The sequence below is a fragment of the Thamnophis sirtalis genome, unplaced genomic scaffold (genome assembly GCF_051295495.1).
Source record: "Thamnophis sirtalis isolate CommonGarterSnake01/CBP01778 unplaced genomic scaffold, rThaSir2_p1.2 scaffold_6, whole genome shotgun sequence".
NCBI classification, from domain to species: domain Eukaryota; kingdom Metazoa; phylum Chordata; class Lepidosauria; order Squamata; family Natricidae; genus Thamnophis; species Thamnophis sirtalis.
This window is the reverse complement of record NW_028261386.1, coordinates 42,779,051-42,800,506: the sequence shown is the minus strand read 5'-3', so window position 1 is coordinate 42,800,506 and position 21,456 is coordinate 42,779,051. Positions and strand designations below refer to the sequence as shown.

Sequence of the window (21,456 nt, the reverse complement as noted above, 5' to 3'; positions counted from 1 at the left end):
ACCTCTGCAGATGTAGAAGGTACCTGTGAGCACACTTTCTAAGCAGGTCAAACCTTGAGTTCTTGCTTGAGAGCACAAAAAGGACCCCAGTGTGTGACTCTTATACCCCCCCCCCCCCCGTCCACCACGATACCCAGAAGAGCTTCCTCTCTCTCCCACTTTCCCGAAGACAGAGCCACGGGGGCAAGTTTGTTAACCCTTCCTCTCCAGAGGATGACGACGATGACGCTCGCCCTCAGCCAACAGCCATCTCTCTCTCTGCCCTGCCCTGCCCAGCGAGGCAGGCCTGGCCGCTTTGTTTTAACCCTTCGCCTCCTGCGCTTTATTCGGATCCCCTCCCCCCTTCTCCCCCAAGCGGGTTGGCCAGAAAAGCTGCAGAGCCGCCCGGCACCCTGATTTGCCCGGGGGCGAGTGGCGTAAAAAGTAGCAACAGCAGCGAGAGCGACTGAACGCTCCTCCCCTTCCCCAGCCCGGCGGCGGCGGCGGCGGCGACAGAACAAGGAGGGTGCAGAGCGCAGACATGGCGGCTAACATGTATCGAGTGGGAGGTATGTGGGGGTCCTCGGCGGACGCGCCACGCGCCCCTGCCACTGGTTTGCATTCGCCAGGAAGGCCCTTGGCTCCGAGCCGCGGTCGGTGAAGGGCGCGAAGGGACGGAGATATTGAATGGTGGGGGGGGAACAGGAAGGAGGAGAGGGGCGTGCAGGTTGGAAGCCGAGCTTAGCCCAACACCCGCCTTCTTCCCCATTCCCCCCCCGGGACAACGAGCCCCGTGGTTCCTTCCAACGAGAAACCTGACGAGAGAGGCCGCCACCCACCGTGTTGAGGTGGTGATGGTGGAGGAGGTGGTGGTGATGATGAAGGAAGAAGGCTCGAAGTCCATAGGAACTCCTCCGCCCGGGAATTGTAGTCGCTGGGCTAACGTTTGGGGGGGGGGGAAACCGAGCATCCGAAGTGAGTTTCGGGTTGGAAGCCTTTCCCCTCCCTCCCTTTCTCAAGTGTGGGGACTCTCAGGCGTCCTCAGCCGTGAAGAAACGCTCTCTGCCAATGGGCAGGCAGCCTTCTCAGTGGGTCCTTTAAGAGGGGTAACCTTCTGTTGTTGAAGGGCGATAATGCAGCAGGGCCCAGTGTTTTCTTGCAAGCGTCCCCCTTGTCCGTTGATTCGCTTGTCAATCCCATTCTTCCAAAGTGATGAAGCAGCTTAAACGTTGGCCTAATAGTGTTAGGTAGACTTGGGTTCAAAACGCCATTCAACTACAAAAAATGTGAAGGTTTATTTTGGACTGTTCCCTACCTTTCGTCCCAGGCTGCTGCATAAAATTGGAGGGAAAAGGAAGAACCAGTGTGTTGCCTTTGAACTCCTGGATATAAGGAAAGGCGGGATATAAATGTGATAAATATATAAAACAAGCATGCTAACAAATAGTTGCCTTGTGATAAGATGGGTGGCCAATACATTTTATTTATAAATAAATAAATAGTATTAGAATTGAAATTCTAGCAAGAACATCCATCAGCAACAGATAGCTGAAGAAATGGCTTATAGAAGTTATCAATTCAGTGGAATTCTTAAAAAAAATTAATGAAAAACTATTCTATCATTCTCAGTCAGTGACACTAGTTTGTAATAGAAAGGAATTCCCTTTCATGCAGGGCATGATTAATCTATTAAATCTGCTACCTAGAAAGCTGAGATGGGCTCCATAGAAGATAAGTGTGACAGTAGCTTCTGGCTAGTGTCTAGCATGCTGTAGTTGGAAATAGAAGGAACTTCTAAACATCCATTACCTATGTTGGTATGTGAGTTGTAAAAAAAAAAAGTTTAAAAGGCTAGTAAGCAATCATTATACTTGCTAGCTGCTATAGAAACAATTCAGATCTCATCCCGCTTTAGGCATAAAAACCAGCTGGATGACTTCGGGCTTTTTGCTTTTTCTCAGCCCACATCAACCTCAGCAGGCAAATTGGTTGGTCAATTTTATTTTGTATTTTATTTAATTTATTTGCTGCTCATCTCACTGTAAGATTGCCTTTTTCAATGGATGAACCAATGGATCAACACTCAGTTGATCTGAGAAAAGCAGATCTTGTGGGAAAATCCTTTTTGGGAAAAACACTAGGAAGAAAAAAATACATTTTCTTTCCCTTATCTGATTGATTACAACTTGAAGCCATCCAATCAAGAATCAGTAAAATCTTACCGTGAGGGCCTGACTCTATTCCAGATGCTACTCTTCACCTTAAAGTAAAATACCTTTCTGCAGCAGCCTATTTAAGAATCAGCTGCTTTAAATAATGGATAAATCAAAGTTTCTGGAGTGAGTCATTAGTTCAGCTTATTTTTGCTAATAAATCCATTTACTCTTAGAAAGATTGTACAGATCTTTCTTCCTAAGGGCTTTCCATGCCATAACTCATACAATTTGGTCCCAATACAAGAAGTCAAACAAGGATTGGACTGGATTTTCAGAATAATACATTAAGAATTTCTCTATACTGTTTCAGGACCCTTTTCATAGCTATTTCTGATCCTGAAATACTTCTGCAGTAAATATATTCCATATAAGAGAACATACTAATGGGATTCAGTGCTAAGATGGGGATGGCTTATGGAGTGTTTGTATTTTCCTAGAGGCCACTATTGAGTAATACATGCTTTACTTCCTTCCCTCCTTTATTCCTTTCTATACCTGGAACTTATATCTTAACTTTTCACTGGCTGTTTTGGTTTGTCAAAAAATGAAAGCTGTTCATTTCTTACCGGTACCTTCTTCAGTGAAGATGTCAAGAATTGGAGTAAAGTTATACTTAAGTACTGTTGGCTTTAGGAGATGGTAAACCTGGTCTTTATTCTAGTTGCATGTGTATGATTATTTCTAATAGCTTTAGATTATTATCATCACTGCCTTTATTATGCACTCTTTTTGGTCTCTAAGTTGTACAAAACAATGAAAATATTCTCTCCATGGAAATGAAAACTTGAATATGAAATCATGTATGAAATAATATCTATCATGGGAAGGTATTTTCTGGTCATAGCTGTTTTGCAATTGTGTGAGAGATGTTACGTTTTATGACTATAATATAAACCCAAGTTCTTGTAAAAGTATCAGCTGGAGGATGAGTTGCATAGCTATATAAACAAATTGGACAATATAAATTAAAACATTGAAATAAAATGTCCCTCCCTAATATTTCTAATGCAAAAAAAGGAAAGGTAGACTTGGGTTTTCTCTGGTACAGTCTTGCTGTATGTGCTGGAGGTTTGCTTTCCTTACTAAAAAAATAACACTGTTGAGAGAAACTAGAAGGCAAAGAGAAATAGACCCATCTGTCCAGGCCATAGCTACATTCTCAAATAATGATGCTAGAAAGTAATAGTAGATTGGAACAAAGGCAATAATGGAGAATTGGAAAAAGTGAATGAAAGAACGGTCCTTTGAGGAAACAGAAGCAATGGAGGAGTACAGAAAAGCTATATTTTGAATCTGCGGTTGGAGAAAACAACCTTGCAGATCCAACAGCCAGGGATTCCTGTTTTCTTCCTTAAGACAGATACCAAGGATCAGGACAAAAGTACCAGAATTTAGCAACACTGCCATATGGTGTGAGACCGTTCAGTCTGTGACTCTTCTTTGTGGGGGAATACTATGGGTACTTTTCATGTCCACCTCCTCTCCGTCCATTTAAATGTTCCAATAAAGGAATCTCCAGTACAATTTGTAGTGTTTCATCTCAAACACACATTTAGCACATTCTGATGTTCATGGCAATTAGACATATTTGTTCCCAAAATTAAAAATAAAAGAAGTAGAAGCACAAGCATCCATGATGCCAAATCTGGCCAGAGGTGTGTCACGCTTTGGTGATGAGCCTGTCATGGGATTACTGTTACTCCTTTTATGGTTATATGTAGACTAGCTCAAGACCAACAGGTTCTTCCTGCTTTTAGTAAAATTTCTTGGAATAACATGCTGATTGGCATTATAACATCATGAAGCCAATGAACACACTACTGTTGACAACTGCCTTTCCCCTGTTGTGGAATAGCATTTGAATGTACAGCTGAGATGAAAAGAAAAAAAGGGAAGTCATTAACTTCAAATATTCTCCAGATGTGTTTAATTTCTATCAGTTTCTGCTATGTGACCAGTGACAACAAAAAAATTGTAGGAATTGTAATCTAAAATTCTGGAAGGCATGAAATTACACTAAATAAATCTGATAAATTTCTGATGTCTATCTTACCTATAAATGAGAATGGCAGAATTTTTCATATTTCATTTGAAATTAGAGATGTGTAACATAGAAAAAAAAGAAAAGGAAGTTTAACAAATTAATTTATATTCACCCCATGCAGGTTTTTTTAAATCAGGGTTTTCTCACAACATATTCTTAACATTATACTCCCATCCATGCTTATTCAATATTAAACCTAAGAAGTTTAAGAAGAAAGTATTCCCTAATAAATGTGAAGGATTGTGGCTCTAAATTGTGGAATTTTAGCTTAGCCGAAATGTGTTTCTATTGACATAGGTTTCTTAAATCATACCTGAAAGAAGATGAAACAAATTAATGCAGCATATTCCAAAGTTAGCAATAGGAATATATAATAATTGAGTTCCTTTAGGGAAAAAAAGGAGTGGTTACAACTCAGCTGGCAAACAGTGAGTTTTCATCTCCAAATTATATTTTTCTCCTCTCCCCTAATTCTCCCTTTCTGGCTTGATGGACTCTATAGGCCGGTGATGGTGAACCTTTTTCACCCCGGGTGCCAAAAGCACACTTGTGTGCCCATTCCCATAATTTAATGCCCCCCCCCCCCCCCGTTGGGCTGTTTTTCTCCCTCTGGAGGCTTCAGGAGGCATGCCCTCAGAAATGGCTCCATGTGGCACATGTGCCATAGGTATAGGCTGCCCGGAGTCCCTTTTTTTTTTTTTACAAAACATGTAGTCATAGATTTTATGAATTAATAAATAAAAAATATTTGTCTATGGGAAAGTTTCATTGTTTTAATTCCTCTGGGAAATTTTACTAGCTATAATATGTGCAATAATTTGATTCTCCCAACCACAGTTTTACTTCACCCTACCCTCCAGGGTGATAACAATTTTAGGACTGAACAATTCACATGTGTGGAAATTATGTTGAGGGCAATTAATAAACCTCTGAAGTGTTTGCTATGTTGCTAAGAGGCCTACACATGCTTCAGTATTTGCCTAGTTTGTTAACCCTTCTGCTGCTCTGGTCCTTTTCAACAACATTCTAAGTTAATCAAACCAAGCATGATTAACCAGATACTATACTTTGCTCATCATCACTTTATCCACTGAGTATTAATTTATTAGTTTAATATTTTACTCTGCCCTCTGCCAAAAATATCAGTATTCTTTCTTTTTATATGTTGTATCTTCATAAAATTCACTTATATGTTCTAGTACAGTCTTTAAGCAGGCTGTATTACATCTAATACCCTCTTTTCCTGAAAATAAGACCTCCCCGGATAATAACCCAATTGGGCTATTGAGCGCATGTGCTAAAATAAGCCCTATCCTGAAAATAAGCCTTTCCTGATTGCAACATAGCAGCACCAATGTGGTGACTACACTCGCCGCCTTCTGCACCTCAAAAATAATAAGACCTCGAAAATAAGGCCAAGCATTTATTTCAGGGGTCAAAAGAAAATAAGATCCTGTCTTATTTTCAGAGAAACACAGTAGCAGTAAAGTGTTGAATGTTTGTTTCCTAATGGAAATAATGCCCTGCTTTATGAAAATCAGAAGAAAGAATTTGGAAATAAATGTTTTAGTATTGATGGTCAAAACTAGTTCAGTTCAGGATTGTGCCCTACTTAATTTTTTGTATATTTGCATTAGCTTAGAATTTCAGTTTAGATTAAAAAGGCTTTGGTGAAAAGATGTGCAATTACAAGATATTTTATATAGCAATAACTGCCCTTATTTCAGAATGTCATAAAAAAACAGTAGAATAATATGTTTAATTTAACTTAGCCTTCCTTATCTCAGCTTTAGATGAATTAGGTGGCTTTTAATAATTCCTTCTCTCCTCTGAATTATAACTGAATTCAGTTTAGAATGGACTGAAGCAAAGTAATTTATACCTATTCAAATGAAATAAAATAGTATTTTGCTTTCTCCTGAAAGCTGTGAGAAGGATGTTATAAGACTTTTCTCAGTCCTGGAAAATAAATGCTTTTGTTTTTTAATCTTATGGAGCTTTTTACCTCCTGCACTTTTTATCTTTTGATGTACCAGAAGGCCTGCAATCATGCCTCAAGCTTCTTTAAGGCAGTGACGTGAGGTGAGGGTTACTGTTGGTGAGGCAAGAGCGCAGCAGCGGCGAGAAGCAATGTCCCTGCCGCTGTGTCCGACAGGCGTCTCACGTTTTATGATGGACATAAACGTGAGAGTCCTGTCGGACACAGTGGCGGGGGTGTTGCTTCTCGCCGCGCTGTGCTGCCTCGCCCCCCCGCCTCCGTCCCCGCTAACATTCCAAAAGGACATTCCAAAAGTATGCCGCCGAGGAGCAGCAGAGTTGGGATCATTGCCGCTCAGGTGGCCCCCACCTCCAGCAGCTTGGGTGTCCTGGCTCCGCCCAAGCTGCTTGCCATCGCGCTCCATTGTCTTGCCCCCCCGCCTCCTCCGATGAACAATCCTGCTGCCCCGGCCTGCAGCCAGCCCAGCACCGAGCAGGGAGGAGGAGGAGGAGAAGAGCGGTGAGTTCTTGTGCCGGCTGGCCGGCCAGCCGGGGAGCAGGTCGGGCGGGGGGTGGGTGGGCTGGCTGGCTGGCTGGGGAGGGGGACACCTGAGCGACCATGATCCCTCGCCAGCCAGCCAGCTCACCCACCCCCTGCCCGACTTGCTCCCCGCCTGGCCGGCCAGCCGGCACAAGGACTCACGGCTCTTCTCCTCCTCCTCGTCCTCCTCATCCTCCTTGCTCGGTGCTGGGCTGGCTGCAGGCCGGGGCAGCAGGATTGTTCGTTGGACGAGGCGGGGTGGGGGGCAAGGCGGTAGAACGCGACGGCAAGCAGCTTGGACAGAGCCGGGACATTAAATTAAAAAACCATATACACCAAAAGGGAAAATGGTAAGGTTGCTGCCCACTGTACTAAGTAGCTCCTCAGGTTATCATACCCACACAATTGGCTGTGATTTTTATGATAGTTGGATAGTAGTTCTGAACAGAATTGAACTGCACTTAACCACTGTTTTGTTTATATTAATGCTCCTGTGGTCTGTAGGGAACATAGTAACGTGAATAATGCAGTGTATATCTGAGTATATACTCAATATACACGGTAACTTACCTAGCATTCTAGATCTCCACTATTTTAAGATTAAATAAAAATAAACAAATGAGAGTGTCAGTCTCTGCTTCATTACTTGCTTTCGGCTGCCATAGAAATGGGAAGGGGGCATGGTATTTGGGATGGGAATAATTGATACAGGAGTGATAGTTAAAAAGGGAGTTTTGTTCTCACCATCTTCTGTGCATACTGATGGCAGATGTTTGGAGTTGGTCAAGGCCAACCATCCTGCATACCAACCTGATGATGCTTCTTGGAGATGCACCTACATGACACCTAAGGAATTTGCAGATTGGGCAATGGGATGGTGGTTGTTGGGGGAAGGGGATTGGGCAAATGTTTGATATGTATGATTTCGCGTGTTTCTGCCTCATACCTTGCTTTACTTTGCTGCTATCTTTTCATAACCAGTAAAAGTACTCTTAATTCTAGAAATGGAGTTAAGTGGTTTCTTTCTTGGTTGCTGAAGGCGACGTGCTTGACATTAAGCAAGGTCTGACTTTCGCACTCATCCTGGAGCTAATACCTCCCGAGGGGAGTGTAATAAAAAAACCTTCAAAGAAATGTCCAACCCAGGCAGCGATCAGGAGGACAGCTTGGGGGCTGCTGGATCCTCATGTCCTTTGGAGATGGAACGGTTGGTGGAACTGAATTTGGAGGAAAGATCTGTCCGTCCCAGGTGGTCGTTGGGAGTGGGACAGAAGTATGATCTTGAGGAAATTCTGGCTGGAATTACAACAACCCGACATCGGCGACCGGCAGCTGCCTGGCAGGAAGCTGAAGAAGAGGATCTCATGATATCTCACGCTATGAAACTCTTCCAGGAGGCTTGGGAGAAACGTCATTTTCGCAAGAGCAGGTGTGGAAGAGAAGCGGATTTCCCTGATCAAGAACCTGCAGAGGACCTGTGTCACCCAGGTGGGGGGAGGTCCTGGGGGGCAGACAGTGGAGCTGATCAGGATGGGAGAGCCCCAGCAGCAGCAACAGTAGCCGCAAGAGCTCTTCCAAGGGGGAGGGGCCTCCCGCAGACGCCAGATGGCAAAAGTTCCTCCTCTTGGCTTGAAATTTGGAGGTGACCCAAAGGAGCTAGGATTTTTCCTAGTGCAGTCTAGAATTTCATGCAACAGTTTGGAAAGGATCTCCCCAATGAGGAAGCCAAGGTAAGAGTTGTTACCATGGTGTTGGAGAACAAAGCGGCATCCTGGATGGTCGCTCTGCATGACAATGACTCTCCCCTGCTGAGGAACTATAATAGTGGTCGCCCTGAGAAAACGCTTTGATGACCCGCTCAACGAGCGAAAGGCCGGAACCAAGATTAAAACCCTTACTCAGGGAAAAAATCCTGTGGCTGAGTATATCCAAGAGTTTCATGAACTGGCGGTGTATATGCGGGTTTTGTCGGAGGAGGCTTTTATGGATGTTTTATGGATGGCATGAACCAAGATATATACCAGAACTATGTTAACAGCCCCCCCCCCCCCCCCGCAACCTGCAACGCTGATACGAATTGGCAGCAGATGTAGAGATCGATCTAGTCAGGGATAAATACTGGGAAGACAGTGAGAAATGTAAAACTCCCCCTCCCACTTCCTCCAGAGGAGCTCCGAAGGGAGGAAAAAGTTGGTCTGCAAGCAAGCTCCAGTCTACTGCTTGTTTCCACTGTGGGAAGGAGGGTCACCGAGTAGCGAACTGCCGCTCAAAAATTGGCCCAAAGCCCCCTGCCGCTGGGGAGAGGAAGCCAGACAACCTGGGAAATGAAAGGACACCGCCATGAAAGGGATGGATCCTGTTCCCTCCCAACCAAGAAGAAGAAGAACCATCCTTTCTCTTGGGGGAAAGTGAAACTGACTCCGATGACGACCATCTGGTAAGTCCCTTATTGGGTCCCATTACCACTCCAGTAGAACTTAAAATGCCCTCTACTGGAGCCCAAGCGAAAATGCTGGCCCTTTTAAATTTTGGATGCACGTGTTGCATAATACATCCTTATCTACATGGAAGTACATGATGAACACGTGACTTTAGTTTAATCAGTTCTCAAAAAACTCCGGGCTGCTGAACTTTATGCCAAATTGTCTAAATGTGAATTTCATCAGGAGAAGATAGATTACCTGGGCTACCGCATCTCCCACAATGGCATCGAGATGGACCCGGTGAAAGTCCAGGCTGTCACTGAGTGGGCACCTCGGATATTTGATATGTATGATTTCGCACGTTTCTGCCTCAGACCTTGCTTTACTTCATAACCAGTAAAAGTACACTTAATTCTACAAATGGAGTTAAGTGGTTTCTTTCTTGGTTGCTGAAGGAGGTGTGCTTGATAGAAAGTATGTGTAGTGGGTTCCAAAGATTTGCAGGCATGTTGAAGACCAAGATGTCTTGTAGTGCCATCCTAAAAAATAGCTGCATCATAAAGGGTACTTTAAAGCTCTCCTTAAAATGCAGAATTGGCTAGAGAGGAAAAATGATGAAAAGGATTCAGATATTAGTTTAGCTTCATAGTCAAATCCATGTTGGCCTGCCTGTCTGCCTCCCTCCCTCCCTCCTTCCGTCCCTCCCTCCCTCATAAACTACTGCATCATTAATTAACATACAGATATTTGGTAAGAACTGCAAATAACTATTAATATCTTAGAAAAGACAGTCCCATATTCCACATGAAAGGCATGCCTCTTCTAACTATTAAACACATTTATATGGCCATTCAACTCATAGGTGATTCTGGGTGTCTTACACCATTAAAAACCACAACACAGGAATGTGAAATTCACACAAGCCCAAAACCTGAGATAAAATTTCTACAAGATGTTCTATAGATGGCATTTAGATCCTAAAAAATTGGCCTCGATGTACTCGAACTTACAACCCATATGTTGCAGATGTGGTTCTCTTGATGCTACATATTTTCATATATGGTGGACTTGCCAAAAGGTTAAGGCATTTTGGATAAAAATATGGTGGATTATACCAAATATTCTTAAAAAAAGGATAAAATTTACTCCTCAGTTATTTTTGTTAGGTATAATTACTGATTATACAGTGGTAGAGGTTAATCTGATCTTGCATTTAATAATGGCAGCGACACTGTTGGTTGCGCAATACTGGAAGAAGGAAGATTTGCCTACAATCCAAGAATGGACACTGAAAGTCACAAATTTAGCTGAGATGGCGAAAATATCTGCATATCTTAAAGACCATTCAAATGAGAGATACAAACGAGACTGGAAAAAATGGATCGATTATATACAAAATAAATACAAAACCAAGAAATTCCAGATAGCTTATGCTTAAGATTAGGAATGATTTGAACTGTTTAAAGTTAACTTAGCAAGGAGGAGCTAAGCTCAATGCAAAGAGGTTATTAATTTCTTACTTTTATTTTTTATCAATATATCTTAGACTGTGGTTGTTAAATATCCATACCGTGTACAGGTTCTGGGAAGTCGGGGGGATAGGTTTTGGGGGTTCGGGGGGGAGGGTGGGGGAGGGAATTATTCCAGGTTTGATTTTAAAGTAGTATGAGTGCACATGTATATTGTCTTCTTTTACAACATGATATTGTCAATGTAATGATATACATGTGATTATATGTCATGGAAATGAAAATAAAATATTCTAACACAAAAACCACAACATAAAAACCATAGGGTGGAGGAGAGTGGGCTGGGGTTGGGTTCTGGCCTACGGCATCCATATCTGTCGATCTGGAAGCTGACTCTTTGCTTCCTTCTCCCAACTTACTTTCCGTCCTTCATGTTCAGACAGGTTTGTTGTATTGACAAAAGTTCGCAACTTGAACATTCATTAGTACAGTAATTTTTGTACTGAACAAAAATAAATAATTGTACATTGAAAGAAAGGCATTTGAAATGAGTCCTGATTTTCTTAAGCTTTTAAAGTTCCATTGCACATCAGTGATTAACTTACTCTGGATAGACATCTACATAGTGGCCTACATATCTCTTTTCAATCTGCTTTCAAACAATCCTATTGGAAGCAATCCCACTGAATGCTTCCTACAAACTATTTTTAATTATTTCAGTCTCCCATAGTAAGTGATTTTTCAGATAAATTGGATTGCAATTTACAATTGATCTATAACCCTCCCACAGGCTGTGAAAGGGTTATAGAACAATACTTCTAAGAATCGCTGGATGGGGTTACCCTAACATAGATTATGAATTATCCATCCCTGAATGGAATGGAGTATAGCTCTCATAAAGGATCATAAGCATTTCTTAACATCTTCCTTATTGTTACTTTGCTTCTTTAAACTGTTTTTCCCAAAGACTAAAAAATGCCAGCTGTGGCAGAGCTGTTTTTAAGGAGCTGTAGAGAAGTGATGTGTTCTACACCTAACTTCAAAGTATCATTTTTATTTTGAATTTAAACACTATCCAGCCCTAAAATTTAATTTGAAGATTAAAAGGGGAGGGGGTACATAAAATTGGTTTTTAAATTCTTAACCTTCTCATATAGAAGATAGAAGGGAATTATTATCTTTTGCTCTAGAAAAAAAGGCAAATCAGCTGTGAAAATTGAAAACAAGCAGATTCTCCAGTTGAGGTTGCAGGAAGGTCTAGGACTGGGTTGTTACGTCCTTTTCTGCCCAGAGACTGAGTCATAATTGAAGCCATGCCTCCAGTCCTCTCTTGCTTGGCTCCAGTTCCAACTCAGTCTTTGCCATATAGAGACATTATTTTTTGGGGTCTTTATTCTGATTGAAAATTCCAAAGTATTCCAAATTACTAGACTTTCCAAAACTCAATTGATTGAGGACTGCTAGGGAGTGTTGGGCATCGGGGCTATAACAGCGGTGTTGAGACAGCTCGCGATGGGCCGACATTTGAGTGAGGACTTGAGCCGTCTGTACAGTGGTGGCCATTTTAGTCCCACAGCAGCGCAACTAGAATAGAAGACCTCAGCAGGAGATCTTCGGCTGCACTTAGCACCCAGCCTCATCAGCATGCAGTTCCCATCAGGCTGAACCAGGGCGAAATAGCGCAGAGGAGCGGCATTGTGTGTAGGGTTGGCCATATTGTTCTCCTCAGGGGAGCGGCGTTATGAGAAGTGTTGGCCATTCTCTCCAGTCAAGTTTCGTGCCAAAAGCCTTGCAACAGAGAGAACCAGCGGCCGCTTAGCAGGTTGCTTCAGATTTGGCAATTTATTTGAAGATTAAAAGGGGAGAGTGGTACATAAAATTGGCCTTTAAATTTTATATCTTTTCATATAAGATAGAAGAGAATTATTATCTTTTGCCGTAGAAAAAAAGGCAAATCAGTTGTGAAAATTGAAAACAAGCAGATTTTGATAAAATTTTGAGAGAATCTTCCCAAGGATAATCAGCAATGGAATTTACTGGATTGTGTGGTTCCCCTTTGCTACAGTTATTTTATGAAGCAGTTATTAAAGCAGGGACTGGAAAGGCATTTATCACCTGTCTTATAGTCACAAGATTGTTGCATGTATATTATGGAAGCCGGATGGATTGTCTCCAAGATACTTCACAACTCTGTGGTTCCTTATAGTATATTCTACTCAGAAAAAAAGCCTTATTATTAGATTGGATTAATTATCCACCATATTTTGGAATGAAAAGCTACAGTCTTGATCCAAAATGCAATGGTTTCTGAAGCTCTTGCAAAAATATACTTATTTATTAAAATAAAGGCCTGTATAATTCATATTGATGTAAAGAAAGGTTTCTTATGCAACAATAATTTGGATTTTAAAATAGAAAGTGTGTATACAATTAACCCTTAATTTAACATGTTTTGCTTTAACAAATTTCAGATGCAAGCAGTGGAAAAAGTATATGCTTTTGTCCATGCATAAAATCTTACTTGGAATTTTACACATGTGTAAAATATATGTGAGTAAAACATTGCACTCCTGTTTTATGCATGAATACATGCATAAAGTCTCAGATGCATTTGATAAACTATTTTGCTTTAGCAGATGCCTCTTACTCCATAAGTGGTTAAATAATGGTTTATCCTACACTGAAAGTTTATTGTATTAATGTTTGAAACACTACTGAAGAATCTATGTTTGGAAGGCTAATGTATTAGAGATACTAACATGAAAGTCAATTTTGTGCTATGTAACCATCTATTTTTTTCTGAACCTCTTAACTTTATAAGTTAGTTAGAAATTGCCATTTTCAGGCCATTTCAGGTTGAAAGCATACACTTACTAATTTTATGTTGCTCATGTAATAAATTTCTTAGCACCTGATTAACTTCACTGTTACAAAAATAATTATTTGAGAATTAATGTACTATGGGAATAATATTTTTGAAATTAGATATTTTAATGGAATGACAGCCATTGCTTATAGAAGGATTAATGATGTTTTCCTTGTTTAGGCTTGGGAGGTGAGAAGATTATTTATTTATAAACTATACATTTTTTGAACTAAAATAAGACCACGTGTTCTTATTGCAGAAATAAGAACAGTGTGTGCTTGAACTTTAACATGGATCATCCTATTTTTTATTTTGTTGTAATACTTTTTGAGGAACTTTAAATGTATTTCTTTTTTTTACAGATTATGTTTATTTTGAAAATTCTTCAAGCAATCCATATCTTATCAGGCGAATAGAAGAACTTAACAAGGTAGGAATTTCAAAAATGAACTATAACTTACTCTTTGGGAGACATTTTCTTCTAACTTGCTCTCAAACTAAGAAATGGATTTCCTTAGAAAATGTATTGTGTTTGATCATCCTCTGCCTAAAAAAGAATTCAATTCAATTTCAATTCAATTCAATTTTCAATTTTTTTTTCAATTTACTTTATTTGTATGCCGCCCTTTTCCCTGAGGAGACTCAGGGCGGCTCACAGTTCAAGGGGGGGGGGGGGAACAGACAAGTTACAAACATGAAAACCATACACTGTTAAAAAAGCACAGGAATATCTTTTCAACTAGCATTTTTTAAAAGAAATGCTTTAGGATTTTTTTCCTATTTATAATTTTAACTGTATTTTATGAATTATTTTCTGCTTATGTATTTATTGTAAGGTTTATAGTTGTAAATATATAAGGAACGGTATAAATCAAGGAATATTAAATTACAAGGGGATGTTATTAATTCTGCTGTACATAATCTTGTGACTGCTATGGTGCAAGCTAGAAAGTTGTTCCAGATGAAATCTAGTTGAATTAATGTGTGAGAACCAGTGAAAGGCAGTAATCATGATAAGAGGTGTTGGGGCAAATTAAGGCAAGGAAAAATGGAAAGCAATCACCAAGAACACAAAGTAGTCCAAGGAGAATGATTGCTGCTGTAACCAAAACTGATCTGAGTTTTATTAATTGGTAATGTCTGGAAAAACCCCACCTACTGATATAGAATAATTCCTAAAGCTACAGGTAGTCCTTGAGTTATGACAGTAATTGGGACTAGAATCCCAGTAATTGGGAACATTTCGCTAAGCGAAATGGTCGTAAAGCACAATGTCATATGATTGAATTGCTTAGTGATGGCAATCCAGCACTCCTTGTTACTAATTAAATCCCACTGGCTGTTAGGTGAGGACCAACCCCAATCCAAGACCAATTTCTAGCTTGGTCCTCCCCAATCTCAGTAGACTAAGGAACTGCCTATTCTGCCTCCTCTTACAACTCTCCCCATCAATCTGTCTCCCTGCCCCATCACTCTTCTTTTGCCTAACTTATTCTTCAATGGCAGTGGTACTGAGGTTGAAGTAGTGGTGCAGGGCCTTTAGCAATCTGCCAGCCACCACTGCCCCTAGACCTCTACTTCAGTCCCAGTGCCACTACCACAAAGAATGCTGCCTCAAGTCCTGCACTGTGACCAGCCAGCACCACAGTACAAAGCCCAAACACTGTTCTTGCAATGCTTTGGAAAGTTTTCTGATGCCTTCCAAAACAGCATGAACAGTGTGTACTATTTGGAAAACAGCACAAATGCTTCACTTGGTCTGGCCAGCAACTGCCTTGTATAGGGTCATGCTGTGGATGCCTTGTCAACAGAGGGAAGAAAACGGTGGTCCACTCAGTGTGGCAGGACTTGCAAAGAGCAGGGTGGCAAGGGGGGCTGAGGCTTTGCACTGTGACACTGGGGCCTATTTGCAATGCAAGGCTAGAGGATGGGTGAACAGGCTAGGTTTAATCCTGGCTGATATACATATATACACAAATGTGGACATTCCCTTCATGCAGCATATATTGACTTTAGGTCAGCTTTCAACCCAATGTTTAAATCTAAGCTGCAGTATACATTTAAATACAGTCAGGTGCAGTAACCAAGCACATGTCATTAAGGAAAATCAGTCAGGAGGAAAATTAGACATTGTATTATTTATTTTATAAACTCATAGTTTTTTCTCTTAAGTACCGTATTTTTTGGAGTATAAGACACACTTTTCCCCTTCCTAAAAGAGGGTGAAAATTTGAGTGCGTCTTATATACCGAATGTAGCCCCGCCCACTCACCGGCCCTCAGCCTTTGGCTTCTTCCTCCCAGCAGTTTGCCTCCTTGCAGCAAACAGTAACAGCCTGTTTCAGTTTCAGCACAGCCTGATTAGTATAAGCAGCTGATTGTCGGCCTCCCAACCATCAGCTGTTTCAGGCTGCATTCAGGCAGCAATATGCTATGGCAATCCCTGCAGCCTGAAACAGCTGATTGAGCCAGACTATTAGCTGCTTGTGCTAATCAAGCTGTACTAAAACTGAAAGTGAAACTGAAACAGGCTTTTTGCTGAAAACTGCTGAAACTGGCTGTTTACTGCAAGGAGGCAAGTCAATAACTATAAATGCTCATAGAATGTTCAAATTATTACACTTATTTTTTTAAATACTGCTTTATTATTGATCTAAACAACTTAACAAAATGAAGAAGCTTTTTAAAAATAAATGCTTGATTTGAAGCGGCCCAGTGATATTGTATCTTCTTTTAAATAGCAGAGAATAATGTATACTTCCAGGAAGCCTCATCAATTTTTACAGCATCAGTACAAGTATAGACTGAAATGTAACAGTTTCCTGTTGTAATATTAATTGTAATATTAAGATAAGGCAGCTGAGTTAGACCCTGACTTAATCATGTTTGGAGTAGATCTAAACATTAGATCGGGCGGAGTTAGTGTGACTACATTTAAGAAAACTTTCTGGCATTAATATACTGCCATAATGTACATTTCTCCAATTCTTTGCTAATTCTATGGGCCAGGCACACATGCACAGAAATATGCTGCAAACCACGTATATCATCTGTACTGTTTGCTGTTTGATGCAAGGAGGCAAATTGCAGAGGCAGATTTTTTTTTCTTGTTTTCCTCCTCAAAAGCTAGGTGCATCTTATGCTTTGGAGCATCTTATACTCTGAAAAATATGGTAACTCTTACTTTCCATTCTCCCAGATTAGCCCATAGACATACCAGTTTACTTTTGTACACTTATGATGCAGTAATTCTGTTATTGAGTTCCACTGGCTTTAAAGTTTATCACTTATCACACAATATAGTACTGGGGTGAAATTAAAAAATTATTCCAAGATCAAGATTGGCATTTTCTCCAAAAGCCTCAAATAGAGATGCTGGAAATTAGAGGGGCAGTCAATTAGCAATAGCAGTTAGACTTATATACCGCTTCATAGGGCTTTCAGCCCTCTCTAAGCGGTTTACAGAGTCAGCATATTGCCCCCACAGTCTGGGTCCTCATTTCACCCACCTCGGAAGGATGGAAGGCTGAGTCAACCTTGAGCCGGTAAGATTTGAACCGCTGAACTGCAGATAACAGTCAGCTGAAGTGGCCTGCAGTACTGCACCCTAACCCACTGCGCCACCTCGGCTCTTTTGAGCAGGTTAAGTTTTTTAAATAAAACATTTTGGGATAGTTTCTCAAGCTTTAGGAAACAGAGTTGCCCACCTGGATTGTATGCACAGAGATCTGTCTCAGCTATTGAAACTTATTTTGTCAGAGGAACACAGTCTGTTAGTATTAAACTGTTTGGAGTCAGAGTCTGAGCACAACTGCTATAAGGGACTCAGGAGTAACAGCAAGATTGCCTTAGAAAGAATCCAAACAAAACTTTGAGAAGTATCCTTCAGATTACCCAAAGGCAGCACTTTTAAAGGAGCACTTTCAGGAGTAAACCTGAATCGAGCCCCTGGATAAATATATTTACCTATTGGATAATATACCACAATCCTGGTGAATTGACTAATAGTGGTAGACGGTTCCACCACAAAAGCGCGTAGGACAAAATCGCGCTCGACAAAAGCGCGCTGTGACGTCATCACAGCGCGACGAAAAAGTTCGAAAAATGTAAAAATAAAGCGAAAACCTTACCCTAAGCCCCCCAAACCTAACCCTAAACCTAACTCTTAACCTAACCCTAAACCTAACCCTAAACCTAACCGTTAAAATAACGAAAAACCTAACGCTAACCCTTAACCTAACGCTAACGCTCTAAAGCTAACCCTAACCCTTAACCTAACCCTAAACCTAACCCTAAACCTAACCCTTACCTTTATGTGAATCGGCTTGCTTTAATTTAATTTTTATTAATTTTTATTTGAATTTTTCGATCTTTTTCGTCGCGCTGTGATGACGTCAAAGGCGCGATTTTGTCGATCGCGCTTTTGCCGTCCGCGCTTTTGACGGGTCACGGTGGTAGACAACTTCAATTTTTTCTTGGGAAACATCCCAATGATGTGACCTTCATATCAAGCTAGATCAGTTAAAGCAAAAGAGCTTAGACAAAGAAGGCCAAACAGGAATTGCTGCTTTCTCTTACAACATATTTATAATTATCAAATTTTACTTCCAGTGTCAGCTTTATAGTTACATCAGATTACAATTCCCAATTCAGGGGAACTTTAGCTTGATTTAGTGTTTTTCCCACATCGGTTTTGGAAAACCTCTTGTGAAACTTGACACTGCCTCTGTAACTCTGGTTGTGTAGAAATATTTTGTTATTTTGTACATAAGGTTTTACAGTGACATTCACAATGAGTTGATTATGACTTTTAATCTAAGTTTCCAGAACACTTCAATAATTTTTATTTCCATTATTTGTTAAACAGCCAGGATATGTCTATCTTTCTAAAAATAGCAAACTTTTGCTACATCATGTGTAAGCTTCACCCACAAATGGTTGCCTGTAATCACTAATGTTAGGAGTTAATTTTCCTTTGTTTTACTGAATATATTTTTAATGATCAGTGAACAAAACAAAGTTTCTGTCTGTTGAAAATTATAGGGAATGGGCTTGAATAAAACTCTTTAATTAATGGTTTTCTCAAAAATAATTGCTTCTGTATTAATTTTCTGCCAATATTTCCTGCATGTTAAAATACCATTGATTCGAAGAAAGATGTGTTTGTCTTTTGTAATTTAAATCTGACAGGATGCAGACACAATTGAATTAATTTATAATTTATATAATTAATGTATATGAATACAATAATTTATAAGAACTGGAAAATTTAGACAAAAAGTATTTTTCCCAATTTCTTCAAACATATTTATTTATTTATTTATTTATTTATTTATTTATTTATTTATTTATTTATTTATTTATTTATTTATTTATTTATTTATTTATTTATTTATTTATTTGACTTATATACCGCTTCATAGGGCTTTCAGCCCTCTCTAAGCGGTTTACAGATTTTTAGCAAATTGAGTCAGCAAATTGACCCCACAGTCTGGGTCCTCATTTCACCACCTCGGAAGGATGGAAGGCTGAGTCAACCTTGAGCTGGTGAGATTTGAACCGCTGAACTGCAGATAACAGTCAGCTGAAGTAGCCTGCAGTACTGCACCCTAACCACTGCGCCACTTCGGCTCTTCAATATTTGACCAAGATAAATAATTAAATAGGCATTTCAACCAGAGATACTGACAAGTAGTGATTTAATTATAACTCATCTAACACATAAAGTATTTGATTAAGATAATGTAATTTTAAACAACTTTTGTAAATCAAATTCATAAGTCAGACAAACTGCACAGTTATATGTTGCTTGCAAATATAGAGACATATTGGTCTTACAATTACATTAGTTGTACTAATGGATAGATTTTGAGTTACTGTTAAAAGCAATGAAAGAATGGAATTTGAATTTTCTGTCTTGAACTTGAACTTAAAATGTTTGAAACTTTTTCTAGTCATAGGAGTATACAAAGCATTTTGTACTTTTCAATACAGTGCCAAATAAAACTGAACAAAACTCAGACATTTGAGATTGGATTGTTTGAACATTCCAAGTGCTGTAGTTGGAATTTTGTGTTGAGGCTTGCCATGGGGAAGTTCTTTAAAAATCGCAGAGAAAGAAAGAGGTCCAGTAGTTACCGGACTAATTTATCTGTCTCATGGTACCATCATGCAAATGGCCCAGATTGTGTAATTACCATCAGTTGTGTCTTGATGTATTTTGTGCCATTTATACAACAATGTCATAACTCACGATATCTCTTGACACTCCTTCAGAAGCCAGTGGTGGTAAAGCAGTCATTGAAAAAAAGAGAAAACATATTAAGAGTCAGGGGGGTGGAGAGGGACCTCTTGGAAGAGGCTTGATTTTTCCTGTGTCAGTAATAACCTGCCATTTTGGTGAAAGAGATTGAAGCAAGGTCCAATTGTGGAGGATGGAAATCTGCCACCCAAAGAAGGTCACTTTGACCATATCATCTCGTTCCCTTCATTTTATGTTTGGTGGCGGTGACAGAGGAGTGTAACTCATTGCTAGAGTAAAAACAGATGCAATTCATCAGGTGATCAGTAATGGTGGGCCAATGAAGGTGGACCCACTCTTGGATTGGGCAGGCAGTGCTAAGGATGCCCAGCAATTTTCTTCTTTAGCATTTAAAGATGTTCTCCATGGCAACAACATGATGAAATGGCAAAGTCACAACTGGAGACTAACTTTTTTTTGGAGCAAATCAATTTCCTTAAGATGAATCTCTGTCTTCTACATTTTCTGTGTTAGTGCTGGTGAGGACCTAAGAGAAAATTTTATTTCATTTTCTAGACCAGCGATGGCAAACCTTTTTTGGCTGCCATTCCAAAAGTGGGGGGAGCACAGGGGTGTCGTGCGTTGGCATGCCACACCCATAATGCTATGTGCGTGACCTCCCAAGTGTGCGCACGTGTGTACGATCAGTGACTCGCCCCTCACTTTTGCTGTGGTTTTTTCGCCTTCCCCAGGCTCCAGAGGCTTTCTAGGAGGCTAGGGAGGGCAAAAACAGCCTCTCCTGCGGCCCCCCGGAAGCCCTCTGAAGGCCTCAGGAGCTTCCCTGAAGCATCCGGAGGGCGAAAAATGGACCTACGGGGAACACAGAAATTTGGGAATGGCGACTTTTGGTTTGTCAGTAGGGCTGATTTTCAACATCCAGATGCCATAGGTTCGCCATCACGGCTCTAGACAATTGGCAGCCACCTGTCTTCCACTCAGATATGAACAGATATAAAGGGTGCTATTCATCAGCTACTTCAATATTTTCAGGCACTAAGTCACTTAAGCAAATCATAATGGTTCATGGTTCATTGACATTTCATGACATCTGAAATGAACATTAAATGTGTTTAACTGGATGTCTCTCTGGTTTCAGCAGTAACATCTATAATGCCCACAATTGAATAAAGACTCTTGTAACCCAGCTAATTTATACAAACTGGCCACTGTCTAATCGTAGCATCTAAACTGAAGTGGGATTTAGCTGTTACCACTTCTCTGCAACCTTTCTCCCACTCTCGGCCCCATTCCTGTGACCCACTTTCTTTTACACTTGGCAATCAATAAAATTGATTTAGTACAGTATTTACACACATGTATTGCTAATGTACAATACAATACAATAGCAGAGTTGGAAGGGACCTTGGAGGTCTTCTAGTCCAGCCCCCTGCCTAGGTAGGAAATCCTATACCGTTTCAGACAAATGGCTATCCAACATCTCCTTAAAGACTTCCAATGTTGGGGCATTCACAACTTCTGGAGGCAAGCTGTTCCACTGATTAATTGTTCTGTCAGGAAATTTCTCCTCAGTTCTAAGTTGCTTCTCTGCTTGATTAGTTTCCACCCATTGCTTCTTGTTCTACCCCCAGGTGCTTTGGAGAATAGGCACGTGTTGAGTTTGTACTTGCAAAGACTTCAATA

The 21,456-nt window shown here is 40.5% G+C and overlaps 1 protein-coding gene across 3 annotated transcripts in view; it reads left to right on the top strand.

The window, feature by feature from the left end:
- Positions 1–323: 323 nt before the first annotated feature.
- The window catches only part of MTA3 (metastasis associated 1 family member 3), a 122,405-nt gene continuing 101,272 nt past the window's right edge, over positions 324–21,456 (top strand). Inside the window, exons 1-2 of one of the 3 annotated variants that reach the window (XM_087717719.1) lie at positions 324–548; positions 13,878–13,945. In XM_087717719.1, the coding sequence (XP_087573845.1) occupies positions 521–548; positions 13,878–13,945 (96 nt within the window). In that variant the 5' untranslated portion in view covers positions 324–520. The remainder of the gene's footprint in view (positions 549–13,877; positions 13,946–21,456) is intronic. The other 2 variants (XM_087717717.1, XM_087717718.1) reach the window with 2 other exon arrangements.